Genomic DNA, 14,372 nt, shown 5'->3' on the forward strand with positions numbered 1-14,372 from the left:
CCTGGAGGGCCGGTGTCCCTCCAGGGTTTAGCTCCAACTTGCCTCAACACACCTGCCTGGGTGTTTCAAGTATACCTAGTAAGACCTTGATTAGCTTGTTCAGGTGTGTTTGATTAGGGTTGGAGATAAATTCTGCAGGACACCGGCCCTCCAGGAACAAGTTTGGTGACCCCTGCTGTAGACAATCAAAAAAAACATTGCTTAAGGGGGCTAATAATATTGAAAAATTTTAAAATGCTTTTCTTCTAACCCAAATAAAACAAGTACAACTTTCTCTAGAAGAAAAAATATTATAGGAATTACTGTGAAAAATTCCTTGCTCTGTTAAACATCATTTGGGAAATAATTAAAATAGAAAAGGAAAATTCACAGAAGGACGAATAATTTTGACTTCAACTGTATGTGAAGAGTTGTAAAGAGTATGCAGCATACTATTATTCAATAAGTAATTTTATGTCAATCGATCAATCAATATATGAAGCTCATAAACTCTTTGATTGTGCAGAGGAGCGTCAGTACCGCTGTGAGGACTGTGACCTGAACTTCGAGTCTGGTTCGGAGTTATTGGACCATCAGAAACATGCGTGCGGGACTCCTCCATCCTCCGGCTTCAAGCTGTCTAAGCAGGGTTTGCCCAGCGCTGATGACGACACTGATCTGGAGCCGCTTCACCTGCACGCTCTTCCTCCAAACTTGCCTCGCTCACCACAGGAGTGCAAAGAGTGCGAGCAGGTCTTTCCTGATGCCCAGAGGTGAGAACGCGGCTATTTTGGTTTAGTTTCTTCGTGGACAATTCCTGAGATATATATTCTTACACTACTAGTTTAAAGGAGAAACTGTTTGGTAGCATCGACACTGGTGGATGTTCAGTGAACTGCAGCCAGCAAACTGCACTGTAAAAGATGCTGGGTTCCACACAATCGGTTTGTGTTGGCACAACATGAAGGAATTAAGTTAACTTATTAGTTTTTTACAAATTTAAGTGGACTGCACATAAAACAATTAAGTTGTTCCCAAAATTCATTTTAAATAAGTAGTTTGAACAAACAGATAACGTTTTAGAGTGTACTGCTAATTTTCACATGCGTGCACCTGTAATGGTCAAAAGACTTGATTCAGTGTTCTGATATACTCAAGACAAAATTGATTCTTTTATTAGAAGTAGAAAGAAGGTAAAAATAACAATTTACTAGTTATGTTATGTAGTTACTGTATATCGGTTACTAGCTTTGTTATTCATCAAAATATCAATAATAACTAACAAAATCATAAGTCTAATGCACTTAAAAAAGGAAGTGAAAAATTTAATTTTAAAATGTTTAGTGCCTTGGCCGTATGATTTTGTTGTTTATCTTTATGAATCCTTCATCCAAAGAGCACATTAACTACCCCTGAAGCACTTTTTGTTTGATTTTGGAATCATAAGCAATAATCTCTAGTTACTCAACCTAATTATCCACTGAAGTTACTTTTATTACTTATAAAAATATTAATTATTACTAGGGCCAGACAGAATCTGCTGACATTTTTTGCTATTTCTGCTGTGAATTTTGTAAAAAATCTATAGATTTATGCGGAACTATTTTGGGAGTATCGTAACTAAAAACCTAATTTATGAAGTGAAAAATAATAGCTTTTTAACTTTAATGTTTACAATGCAAATCCATCTAGATCCACTTATTTGGTAAACAAAGCAAGTCTCTCATATAATAGATCTACTGACATATCTAGACAGAAAACATGACTTTACAAACTGTATTGTAAATAAATCAAATCAACACTTTCATATTAGTCAATAATATTACTGAAATTAATTCAGTAACTCAATAAATATATATTTACACACATTTACACAAGTAAATAAATAGGCTGATTCCGTGTGGGCTTAATTAGAACTTAAAATGTACATGGCTTAATTACTGCGCCTTAATGCAACAGTTCTATATAAATCAGTTCATAGATACAGAGTAATTGTTGTGGTTGTTTATTTTACAAATATATTCTGCTAAATATTTTTTTATTATTTTTTAATTAGAGAAGGTCACATTACCCATCGATTACCTATACTTAAAAAATAAATTAGTGCATGACAATATATGCTATAATTTCAGAGAAGCTGAGTCATTTTGTGTATATACATATTACTTTCAAACGTTTCATGTTTTGATACATATAATGATGAACTTTTTGTAAGTACTTTTTTCATTTTAATTAAAACAATTTCTTGTCTATACGAATTGAGTAGAATTAAGTCAAGCAATTAATTTACTTATTGAATAATTAGATTGCTTTACAGACAAAGTAATTAGAAAAATCATTTAATTTAAATTTTAATAATGTAATTAGTAATTAATAAATAATTTTTAAAGTAACTTACCCAACACTTTTTGAGAGTGACGTTTAGATGAATGTGGCAAACATGACTAACCTGTATAATATTAATACCTCCCTGTATATTTTTTAAGACACTGTCACTTTATCATGTTTACAAGCCTTTTGCACTACATACTGTTTTACATTACACTGTATTTTTGCACTGTATACTGTCTTACATCTGCACAACTCTGCTTTGCTCTCCTTTCCATATGCCCTTAAGTGCAATTATATTGTTTACAATTTTTTTTTTACTTATATTTTTAGATTAGATTATATGTATAAATGTATTTACTGTTATTTCTTTTTAAAACTCTACTTTTTATATTAATATTATACGTCTAAGAGTAACTCAGTTTTGATTCTCTGTATGTCCCGTACATGTGGTTGAATTGACAATAAAGCTGACTTTGAACTCTATTCATAATTTTCTTTAAAACATGAATTCAACAAGATTTAACTCTCATTTATTGCTGAAAGTTGATCAAACCTGTCTTTTTTCTAATCCTGTCTCTTTCTTTGGTTCTCAGTTTGGACACTCACTCTCTGTCTCACTCGGACGAGCGGGAGTACAAGTGCGATCAGTGCCCGAAGGCCTTCAACTGGAAATCCAACCTGATTCGCCACCAGATGTCACATGACAGCGGCAAGCACTATGAATGTGAAAACTGCTCAAAGGTAGAGTCCAGACATTAACAAAGATCAGTGTTTTTTATGTGTGTGTCTCTTTAAACAAGCCAATTGTAAAGGCTGCAATCTAAATGCATGACTATAATAAATCTATATTTATAAGTTAAAACAGTTATAATACAGCAATAGTTAATACAGTTATAAGTCTATTAACTGTAACAGTATTATACTATATTAGTATAATATATTTATAATACTGTTTAATATAGTAATATACAGTTAATACATATATAGTTATATATACAGTTAAAGTATAATAATAACCTTTGTTTAACTATTTAAGTCAATGTTTAAAGTATGTTGTATTCCTGCCATTTAAAGTAAGGCAAGGCAAGTTTATTTATATAGCACATTTCATACACAATGGTAATTCAGAGTGCTTTACATAAACAGGAATAAAACAAAACAAGTATAAGAAAATAAAAAACAAATAATAGAAATGATAAAAAAATGGATTAAAATATGTTAAATAGGTTTTAAAAGAATAAAAAAGTAAAGATAGACGTAATAGTGTGATCTGTCAGACGTAGCACAGTGCTCATTCAGTAAATTCACAGCTAAACAGATGTCAGTCTTGATTTGAATGTGCCTAATGTTGGAGCACATCTGATCATTTCTGTAAGCTGATTACAGCAGTAGTAGCTGAAGGTGGATTTACCCTGCTTCGACTCTTGGAATTTCTAGTTTATTTGATCCTAATGATCTGAGTGATATATTAGGTTTGTATTCAGTCAGCATATCTGTAAAGTATTGAGGTCCTAGGCCATTTAGTGATTTATAGACAAGTATTAATACTTGTAACTGGTAGCCAGTCTGTAGACCTGAGGACAGGTGTGATGTGCTCTGATTTTCTGGTTTTGGTCAGAATCCTGGCCGCAGCGTTCTGGATGTGCTGCAACTGTCTGACTGTATTTTTGGGAAGGCCAACGAGGAGTCCCTTACAGTAATCCGCCCTGCTGGTGATAAAAACATGAACAAGTTTCTCACTGGAAACAAAGCATCTGATTCTTGCAATATTTTTGAGATGACTTACTGCTTTGACATGGCTTCTGAAACACTATTGAGGATACTGAGCTGAAGTTTGGCATCACTAATTTAAATAAGATATTTAGATCTCAATTAGATATTTTTGTAAAAACGCACAACCTTTTTGCCTTTTATAATGCAGCTTTATGCAGTTTTGTGAAAAACAGTATAAAAATTGATCCCTGTGAGGTTTTCCAAGTGTAGGCTTATAAACAATACCTGGTATAAGAAAGTAAAATATATCTATAAAAACACAAAAAAACAATCTACATAAAATAATACAAGCATAAGTGAACAAATCCAATATGCAGGGATCCATATTAATGTTTTTTTATTTGTTCATTTTCAGAACTAAAACTTGTTATTTTTTAACATTTCTATGTAATTTTAACAAAACTGTGATAATATTTGCCACTTGATTTGATATTTGTTTTAAATGGTGTTTACATATATTTTACATACAGTGCTCAGCATAATTAAGAACACTCCATTTTGAGAATGACTATTTTTATCCATTTCTCAATGAATATAGGCAATGTATTTGGTGCATTCAAACAAAACAGATTTATTTAACAGGTATATTTATTAAAATAATATTTTAGTCACCAAACATTTAGAAATTAAAAGATAATACAATTAAATTTAAGCAGAATATTGCAAAAAAAAACTTACAACCTACAAAATTTCAACAATTTTTTTTTCCTTCACTTTTTTTTTTTTTTTTTTTGCTTCTCTTGATTTTTTTCTCTTTTAAATTTGTATTTAATATTTTTCTATAACATATAAATTTGGGTGTACTAGTTTTTGGACCGTTATCATAAGTTATTTTGTTAGATAAGCTCCAGATTTGGCTTCAGTACTGACTAATCTAATGTACATGAACAAATATAATATTGTATAGCTTCCTATTAAAAATATGAATTTAAAGTTAGATTTGTGAGGTGTGTACTCATATATGCTGAGCATTGTATGTGTTTTTTAGTATGTTTTACAAGTCTTGTATTATTTTGTGAGGTCATTTTATTGTACAGCACTTTGATCTGTTTAAGTGCTTTTACCGTTTGCATGTCTATTTGAGATCCACTTCAATGTCTCCCACCGTCTGTAGGCTGTGTATGTAAACTTTCTCCCTATCTTTTTCTCTCTTTCCCCAGCAGGTGTTCACAGACCCCAGTAACTTGCAGAGGCATATCCGCTCTCAGCATGTAGGGGCGCGAGCTCACGCCTGCCCCGACTGCGGAAAGACCTTCGCCACCTCTTCAGGCCTTAAACAACACAAACACATCCACTCTTCCGTCAAGCCCTTCATATGTAAGTCACTCAGACCCTTCATATGTAAGTCTGCATGCTTTCTACTCTGAATACCACACCACACAGCCGAAGAGCTCCAACGTCATTTCTCAAATTTCCCACCAAATTTTGCATTTGTAGATTCTAAATATCTCTAACGGCTGTTTTTAATGTTTGAATCTGGTATGATTAAAGACCAGTATGGATTCAGAGGCACTGTATTCACTTTGAATAAAAGTGAAAGAAAGAAATAGATTCCAGTTTTTTGAAAGACAGATGGAGCTCTCCGGCTGGCCTGGGTTATCCAGCAGTTATGTTGAAATCAGATCTGTCCATCATCCTTGCCTTGCACTTTTTAAAGTCAACATGAAACAGCATTTGCAACCTGTTTTGCTTTCAATATGATTTATATGCAAACATGAAAAACAACAACAGCAAAAAAAATGTTTATTCATCAGGAATTAATTGGATTTGAAGAGTGGCAGTCAGAATACTGAGGTCAGTTTAGAGAGTATTCTTTATTTTTTTAACATAACTAATTAACAGTGATACGTTTTGTGCATTAAGTGCAGATTTATGTTTTACAAAATAAGGCAATTTTGATTTCATGTTGGCCTTAAGAGAAGATACTGAAAATGATTAACAAATCTTTAAAACAAAATTTAATTAACTAATCTTTAACTTTATACAGATTCAGTGTTATTCTGCTTTCATTTGCTGTAACCTAAAACTGCTTTTTTTTACAGGCTGTGATTTTTTTTTTTTTTTTTTTTTTTTTTTTTTGGATGCACATTTGTTTGTTGATTACGTGTTTGTGAGTGTGTGGTCTCTGTTCATCTTTGTTACGGTGTGCGATTGCTCACTTTCCAACATCTGCCTCTTTTGTTTCTCGATCCAATCTACAGTAAAGGCTACTAAAGTCAAGTTCTTATAATCATACCTTTCAGAACTCTCAGTACTAGAGATGGAAGAAACCAAACTTTTCCAAATAACTGACCCAATTGCTTCACAAAATGAATGAATTATCTGAAACACCATATGCTAGAGACACCTGGTGTTTAAATCTGTGTAAATGCAACAAAAACTCAAACTTTACATTAGATTTTTCAAACATATTGTAACATTTATATTAAAAGTATGATCTTTAAATGCACTTAGCTTACATTTAATATCATTAAATACTTAGTGTCTGCATACTATGCATTCTTTTATACATTTTTGAGGCTTAAATATTGTTTGTTCCATTGTGGGATCTACTAAACAGGCCAACGAGAGACTAATATCATTCCTTTTCGTTTTACAAATGACTCATGAAAATATCTATGAACTAGTAAAACTAATCTGAGATCAAGTAAAACCTCTAATAGTATCTGGATGCAGATTTGGATTTGAAAACTGAGACTGCATGTCTCAGGCTTGCAATGTCAGACACAATGCACTCAATGGAGCTGGTGACATCACTGTGAGGGGTAGGGCTGCACGATTGATCGACCCTACACACGATTTTAATTCTGCTTTTCTACGATTCAGCCAATTATGTTTTCAAGGGCAGGAGAAAAGCGTAAATGTGGTCGCACAAGTCTTCACATTGTTTTATATACATTTCTCAGCAACATGGACACCTTCAAAAGGTGTTGAAAGTGTCACACGCTGTATTTATATGGCATAATTCACACCAAAATGAAAAAAGACAGTCATTTCTGTCTTAATGTAATGATGTAGTCGCGGCCACGAAATCACACACGAACTGACGCACTGTTTGTTTACTACTGAGAGGATGCGTGCATACCCACCACTGATGTCTACTTTAGTGAACAGAACCTGCATAGGCTTTGAATAACAGATATTAAATAAAATTAGTTGTAAATAATGTTCAGTTTGTTGTACAGAGCAATCATTTGGGAGCCATGCAGGAAGTGTGATTTCCATGTATGTTTTTTTTTTTTTTTTTCTCAGAGTGACGGCAGCCATGGCATGAGCCGCACTCGTGAAAGTGAAACCCTCACGCACATCATTTAAATGATCATTTTGCATTTTGGAGTTATGATTATGACAAGCATTTGATGTTTTTTTCTTTCATAGCTAACACAAAGTGTTGTGCATGAAAATAAATGTTTAATTTTAGCCTATATAATGTTGAATATAATGTAGGCGGGACAAATGTTTTATTTTACCAGTGAAATAAATGATCTAAAGATGTTGTCAATGGCAAGCATATGTCACACACATAGTAATTCAACTTTATGAATAGTTCAGAATTATGAATAGTTGTATTCTGATGACATCACTTTACTGTGAATTAACAAAAAGGACATATTTAAAGTCTTTTCAAGTCCACCATTCCAAGTCTATAGAAAATTTAGCATTTTAACCAACAGTAGACCTACACATAGGCCTTGTTACGAATTGTAAACCTTGCTTGGCTCCACACATCAAGCCAGACCCGTAACAATAAATAATATTAAATTAATATAATTAGAACTCCTCTAAATTAACAAGGAGCCCGGAGTCTCATCTCCCATTCAAAAGGAAAAACAACAAAGACGAATGACCAAGGAAATAACGTAAAGTCAAATTTATTTGACGTTAAACTTCAGAAAGGAGACAATAAAAAGCTTATGGAGGTAAATGCCAAAATAACAAACAAAACTCAACAGCTAACTAAGTTTTTAACCCTCTTACCTGCACATGAAATAAAAACAAATAAAATAACATTCACTTACCTCCCTACTAACCACAAAACATGAGGAAAATGTAATAAAACAAAAGGCACCCTCCTCAGCACACGTGTCTCCGTATAGATCTCAAAGTCAACACTCAGCGTTCAACTGTCAACAATTTAGCCGAGTAAATACAACACAGTTTCTACTTCACAACTCAAACAACACAAGCCGGGAGAGAGGAGACTCTCCGAACGACGTTCCAGTCCGGTTTAAATGGTCTTCACAAACAAGCCGGCGTCCACGTCCTGGCACCTGATTCACCACGCATGTGCGGTAATGATGAAACCTATTCGAAGACAGAGGCGGAGACAAAAGAACCACAAGCAATGAACACACACAATAACAAACAAAAAACTCACTACTTAGGATATTTATTTATATTACTATTTTATATCATTATTTAATTATTTAAAGAAAATATTTTTCTTGGCCTGATAATATTATTGTTGTTTTACCATATGTTTGAGAATAACTATAATAATAGCCTACTCATATTAACCTTTATTTTATATCTACAGAATCGTGAGAAAATCATGATCTTGGTTGTAAGCAAAAAAAAAAAAAATGTGATTCTCATTTTAGCCAGAATCTTGCCACCCTAATGAGGGGTAGGGTTAGGGGTGGGCTTAGGTAGGCATTAAAAAAAGCATTGCATGCAGCTCACCTTGCAACTGTATCAAGTCTACATCCAGACCCCTCTCGAAACCTATGAAACCGGTTAAGAGTTACGCCACTGGGGGGTGATCTGAGTGAACCCGCATGATTCATGTGGATTTAATGATATTACACAGATTATTAAGTAAAAAAGCCCCTTTTACTGAAATCACATGACCTTGCCAATTTGATATACTCAGAACCAATGATTCAAAACAAAAGATCCGTAAAGGCTTCGAAGCTTTGAATCTTCGAAAGCAGCTATTACTACATAGTACATATTTACTAGGGCTGCACAATATATTGTTTTAGCATTGATATCGCAATGTGATGAGTCGGGATTATGGTTGACCAGCGCTAAAGCTAAAATAACATCTGATTTATGGTTAAACTTTGCAGTAATGCCACAGATTTACCAGAATTTGTATAATTTGCATGTGTTTTGCATGTAAGCATTTTAAGCTAGTTTAAAGCATTCATACACATGAATTTATAATGTTTGTAACTTAAAGAACGACTAATTGTATTTATGTATAATGTATGTATAATATGTCATCTGGTAAAAGATGTAATCGTGAAAATAAAATGTCGCTATGCAGCCCTAATATTTAACCCACATTTCCTTTCAATGCATGTCATTACACCAGCTCTGCACTCTCACTTCCAATGCACGACCTCTGACCTCCAGCCTCATATGCGATTGACCTCAACTCTTAATCTCATCCTGCATAAAAAGAGCTCTCTTGCCCTCCATAACGATTTAAACTTCCTAAACCGTACAGCGACCTCTGAACTTTAACCGATTGAACTTCATGCACTGACCCTCGGAATGCTGATCCCACACAGCTCGTGTAGACGATCCCCCCCAACGCCACCACAACATATCAGACAGTAACTAGCTTGCTAAGTCTGGCCATTCCTGGAAAATCACTACCACATGCAGCCCGCTTCATACTGAGACAAGCACATTTACAGCAATCAGCATTTGAACAAGCACAGCTAACAACACTTAATGACCTCGCAAACACACACACCGAATACACCACACACATGCACTTGGATTTATACACAAGCTCTGTGCTGCCCTCTCGGTGTTCTATTTAGAGTTTGTCAACAAAACAAATGATTATAACATACCTAAATTGAATTGTACTCCATTTTAGCATTTATAATTGGTCATTTATTGTAGCTATAAATTCAAACGTGCTTCCGTTTACATGTATGCTTTGTTACTTAAACAAATGTTGAAAAAGGTATTGCTAATTATGCTAAAGTAAAAGAGAATATCTATTTTTTTTAAACAAACACTCAAACACATTCATTTTACCACTGGCTGTTCACAGTGGAATGTGTTTGTAATATTTCCTTATGGTTTATTAAGAACTGACAGAACACAGCACTCTAAAGTGCCCACGGATCTTCCACACACGCTCCCCATGTTTCACACCTGTTCATCCGAGTGTGTCCAGTTGTTCACAATTATATAAGTGTGTTTGTTTGGATATATGTCTGCTGGGCTTCCTGAAGCTCTAGAATCTAAGCAGTAAGATATTACATAGTGGTATGGCAAGCCGTTTTGACATTTAATCTAAAACTTGTACTAGTATCTATTTTCATGTTACTAGTGCTTATTTTTTAGAGACTAGTATCTTTTCCATTAAGTACTAGTACTTATTCATTAGATACTAGTGCCTATTCTTTAAATGCTAGTGCTTTTTAAAAATATACTAGTGCTTACTCATTAGACACTGGTTCTTTTTATTAGATACTAGTACTCATTCATTAGATACTAGTGCCTATTAAATAAATAATAGTGCTTATTCATTAGATACTTGCACTTATTAAATTATACTAGTTATTTATTAGAAACTAGTGCTAATTTTAATAGTGACTAATAACTATTCTGTTGTTACTAGTAATATATAATTTTTTTCCATTAATTTCTATGGGATCTGTCATTGAGAAATCAACTATTCAGTTTTGACTAGTATGTATTCCAGCTGGGACTAGTACATATTTTTATGTATTAGTAGTTAATCATTAGGTACTAGTACTTATTTGTTAGATACTAGTACCTTATTAATAGATACTAGTACTAGTACTTATTCAGCACTAGTATCTAATGAATAAGCACTAGTATCTAATGAATAAGAACTTGTATCTATTTAATAAGTACTAGTACTTAGTGGAGATCAAATTAATAGCTAAAAAATAAGAACTAGTAACATGAAACTAAATACTAGTATGATTTATAGATTAAATGTCAAAATGGCTTTCCATAGTAAGAGTGTGTGTCTGAACAAGCACCTACTTAAAAGGATAGTTCACCAAATAATTACAATTATGGGGTCCAGTGTTGGTTTTAACTGCACAAAAAGTGCTTCAGAATATCTACTTTTGTGTTCCAAGAGAAAAAGAAAGCCGTACTTTGTAATGACATGAGGGTAAATAATAATGACAGAATTATCATTTTTAGAGGAACTCTCTCTTAAGTCGTCCTCTTACTCTGCACTAATATTTACATCCCATCTCTTGATCAGTCTTTGTAAGTGACCGACTCCATAAACATATCTAGCGGTTGAACATCCTCTCATTCCACACCTCACACTTCATTCAGTTTGACAAGGATTACCAAAACCACCCGCTAGACTTCCATAAATTTAGAAAAATGTCACGCTTGCAATAAGATATGTAATTATGATGAAAAATGCGAGTGTTTAAAAGGCTTCATTTCACACTAGAGGTGTTAAGTTGGTAATGTATAGGGTGATTTTATCACTTTCAGAGTGTGTGTTAAGGATTTAACTGTTTATATTTGCGTGAGGACGGAGTGTGTGCAGTGACATGAGCATTAAGAGTTTAGGATCCATCATGAGATTTAGTTTGACGATTGAATTGTGTGTAATGATGTAAGATGTGTGTTTGTATGATAGACAGAGACGTCGCTTGGTCCATGGGAACGGACCTGAGGGAGAGGATTCATTCAACTCTGTTTCCTTCTCACGCTTAAAATAGAGCCATTGTATGTCCTTGTCTCTGTGTATGTGTGTGTATGTGTGTGTGAGTGTGTGTGTGCACCTGCGTGTGACACTGCATTCTTTTATCTGCCACCCTTGCTTATCCTGCATTTTTGTTTGTTTTGTGAATGGATGTGTGTGTGACATGACAAAACCAGCAATCCCACTTTACACTGTGTGTCCATGTCTCACTGTCTCTAGGTGAGGTCTGCCACAAATCTTACACGCAGTTTTCCAATCTCTGCCGCCACAAGCGCATGCACGCGGACTGTCGTACTCAGATCAAATGCAAAGACTGTGGGCAGATGTTTAGCACCACATCATCCCTAAACAAGCATCGGCGCTTCTGTGAGGGTAAAAACCATTTCGCTGCTGCCGCAGGAGGGTTGTTTGCGCAGGGCATGGCCCTCCCTGGCAACCCTGGCCTGGACAAGTCCGCACTGGCTGGAATGAGCCATGGGAGTCCTGGTTTAGCAGACTATTTTGGGACAAACCGGCATCATAGTGGGCTGACGTTCCCAGCAGCCCCTCCGGCATTCCCATTCAGTTTTCCAGGACTTTTCCCATCAGGACTTTACCATCGGCCCCCTCTAATCCCATCCACATCACCTATTAATGGTCCTCCGAGCACTGAACTACGGAAGAGTCCACTGCTGTCCTCACCCATTTCTGGGTCGCATGAGCTCTTGAAGAGCTTACGTAAGGATTCATTCAATGGGGAGAGCGAGAATATGGAGCGTCAGAGAGAAGGATCCATCTCTAAGCCAAGGCATGGCGGGAAGATGAGCGACCAATCGGAGAGTAGCGATCTGGATGATGTCAGCACTCCCAGCGGGAGTGAGTTGGAGAGCACTTCAGGTTCAGAGCTGGACAGCGAAGTAGAAAGTGACCGGGAACGGGTGCGAGTGCGGGAGAACGGGAAAGGACCAAAAAGGAAGTCCAGCGGGTTCAATGATGCCCAGAGCCCTACTCTTGTTAGCTCCAGTAATAGTAGCAACACTAATAATGTCAAAGACTTCCCTACGCCAGGGCTTCTGCCGCCATCTCTGGATGAGCAAACAGCCGTTTCTGGTGCTGTTAATGACTCGATTAAGGCAATTGCCTCCATTGCTGAGAAATATTTTGGTTCTACTGGACTTGCAGGCCTGCAAGACAAGAAAGTTGGGGCATTGCCCTACCCTTCCATGTTCCCTCTGTCTTTCTTTCCAGCTTTTTCTCCATCAGTCTATCCATTCCCTGAAAGGGAACAGCTTAGACCTCCGGGCCACAAAGGGGAACCAGAAAGCCCTCCGGTTGAGAGTAAAAAGCCTCAGGGCAGAAATGCTGAATCACCTTTTGACCTCACCACAAAGCGGAAAGAAGAGCGACTTGCTGCCACCTGCGCCCCTGTAAAACCAGAAGCCTCACACGTACAATCAACCAACCAGGATCAGCCGCTGGACCTGAGTCTTGGCAGACGAAATCGAGGAAAGAGTGAACGAGGGGAGGAGTTAAAAAAGAGCTCTGCCTTTAGTGAGGAGAGGGTGGAACCTGAGCCACCCAAGACCGACCCATCCCTTCAACACGCAAGACCTATGCCATTCTTCATGGACCCCATTTACAGGTACTGTCAATCACAAGTCCTTCTTACTCTTTTAGTGTAATGGAACAGACTTAATTTGGTACGGCTCACCATGAGAACTGATAGAAGTTTAACATCAGCAGGGTTGAGAAGAGAAAGATGAATGATCCTTTCGAAGTCCTCAAGGACAAATACATGCGGCCAGCTCCTGGATTTCTCTTCCACCCACAGGTAAGATTTTCCCATCTCTAACCAAATGTTTTCACCTCATCTAAGTTCTGAATAAATCATTAGCCTATGTTCAGTTGGCTCTTTCTATGCTACAGCAGTGTTTAGCTTACCCAACCATTTTAATTAGATTTGTTAATTACTCACCCTCACCACAAATCTCTTAGTCTTTGAGTTCCCACATCATTCATATATAGCATAGATCCTGACTTGTTCAAAGCCAAGAGTGGTACAATCTGAATTTTTTCAAGCTACAAGAACACTTTTGTACACACATTAAACAAATAGAATGACTTAAAATAAAAGTGTTTTTCTCCTCAGTGGGCAGATATTCACATATCATGCTTGGTCGCACCTCTGATGTATTACCTCAGATGCGCCTGTGCTTTGTTTCAATCAGATGATGTTGCGCACAGACATCCAGGGTGTATACATCACTGCGGAATGCTCGTGAATGTGCGCAATATACTGACACTGAGGAGAAGAATCTGTTAAATAAAGTCATTATTTTGAATGTGCGCATTCTTGTAGCTTGATATTATTCCGATTGAACCACTGAAAGCAAATGGTCTGATTTAAGGATGTTTTTTTTTTTTTTACAGCATTTTGAAGTATAAAATATCTTAATTAAATTATCTTAATGTATCTTAAGTTGTATCCGAAGATCAGCGAAAGTCTTGGGGGTTTTAAATGTACATAAAGGTGATTTTTGGGTGAACTAACTCTTTAATGCAAACTGTTCCACACTTAAACGAACTTTCAGTTCTTTTGTGAGAGGTGGTGCGCAAATTTAGGGTAGAAATATCAAGA

The 14,372-nt window shown here is 35.9% G+C and overlaps 1 protein-coding gene across 15 annotated transcripts in view; it reads left to right on the forward strand.

Moving 5' to 3' along the window:
- The window catches only part of mecom (MDS1 and EVI1 complex locus), a 299,083-nt gene that overhangs the window by 259,260 nt on the left and 25,451 nt on the right, over positions 1 to 14,372 (forward strand). For 4 of the 15 annotated variants that reach the window (XM_056473129.1, XM_056473136.1, XM_056473133.1 and 1 more), the window contains 5 exons: positions 506 to 752; positions 2,904 to 3,051; positions 5,244 to 5,424; positions 11,975 to 13,376; positions 13,475 to 13,565. In XM_056473129.1, coding sequence (XP_056329104.1) covers positions 506 to 752; positions 2,904 to 3,051; positions 5,244 to 5,424; positions 11,975 to 13,376; positions 13,475 to 13,565 — 2,069 coding nt within the window. The remainder of the gene's footprint in view (positions 1 to 505; positions 753 to 2,903; positions 3,052 to 5,243; positions 5,425 to 11,974; positions 13,377 to 13,474; positions 13,566 to 14,372) is intronic. The other 11 variants (XM_056473131.1, XM_056473139.1, XM_056473134.1 and 8 more) reach the window with 6 other exon arrangements.

This window comes from Danio aesculapii, chromosome 15 (assembly GCF_903798145.1).
Source record: "Danio aesculapii chromosome 15, fDanAes4.1, whole genome shotgun sequence".
Taxonomy (NCBI): Eukaryota; Metazoa; Chordata; class Actinopteri; order Cypriniformes; family Danionidae; genus Danio; species Danio aesculapii.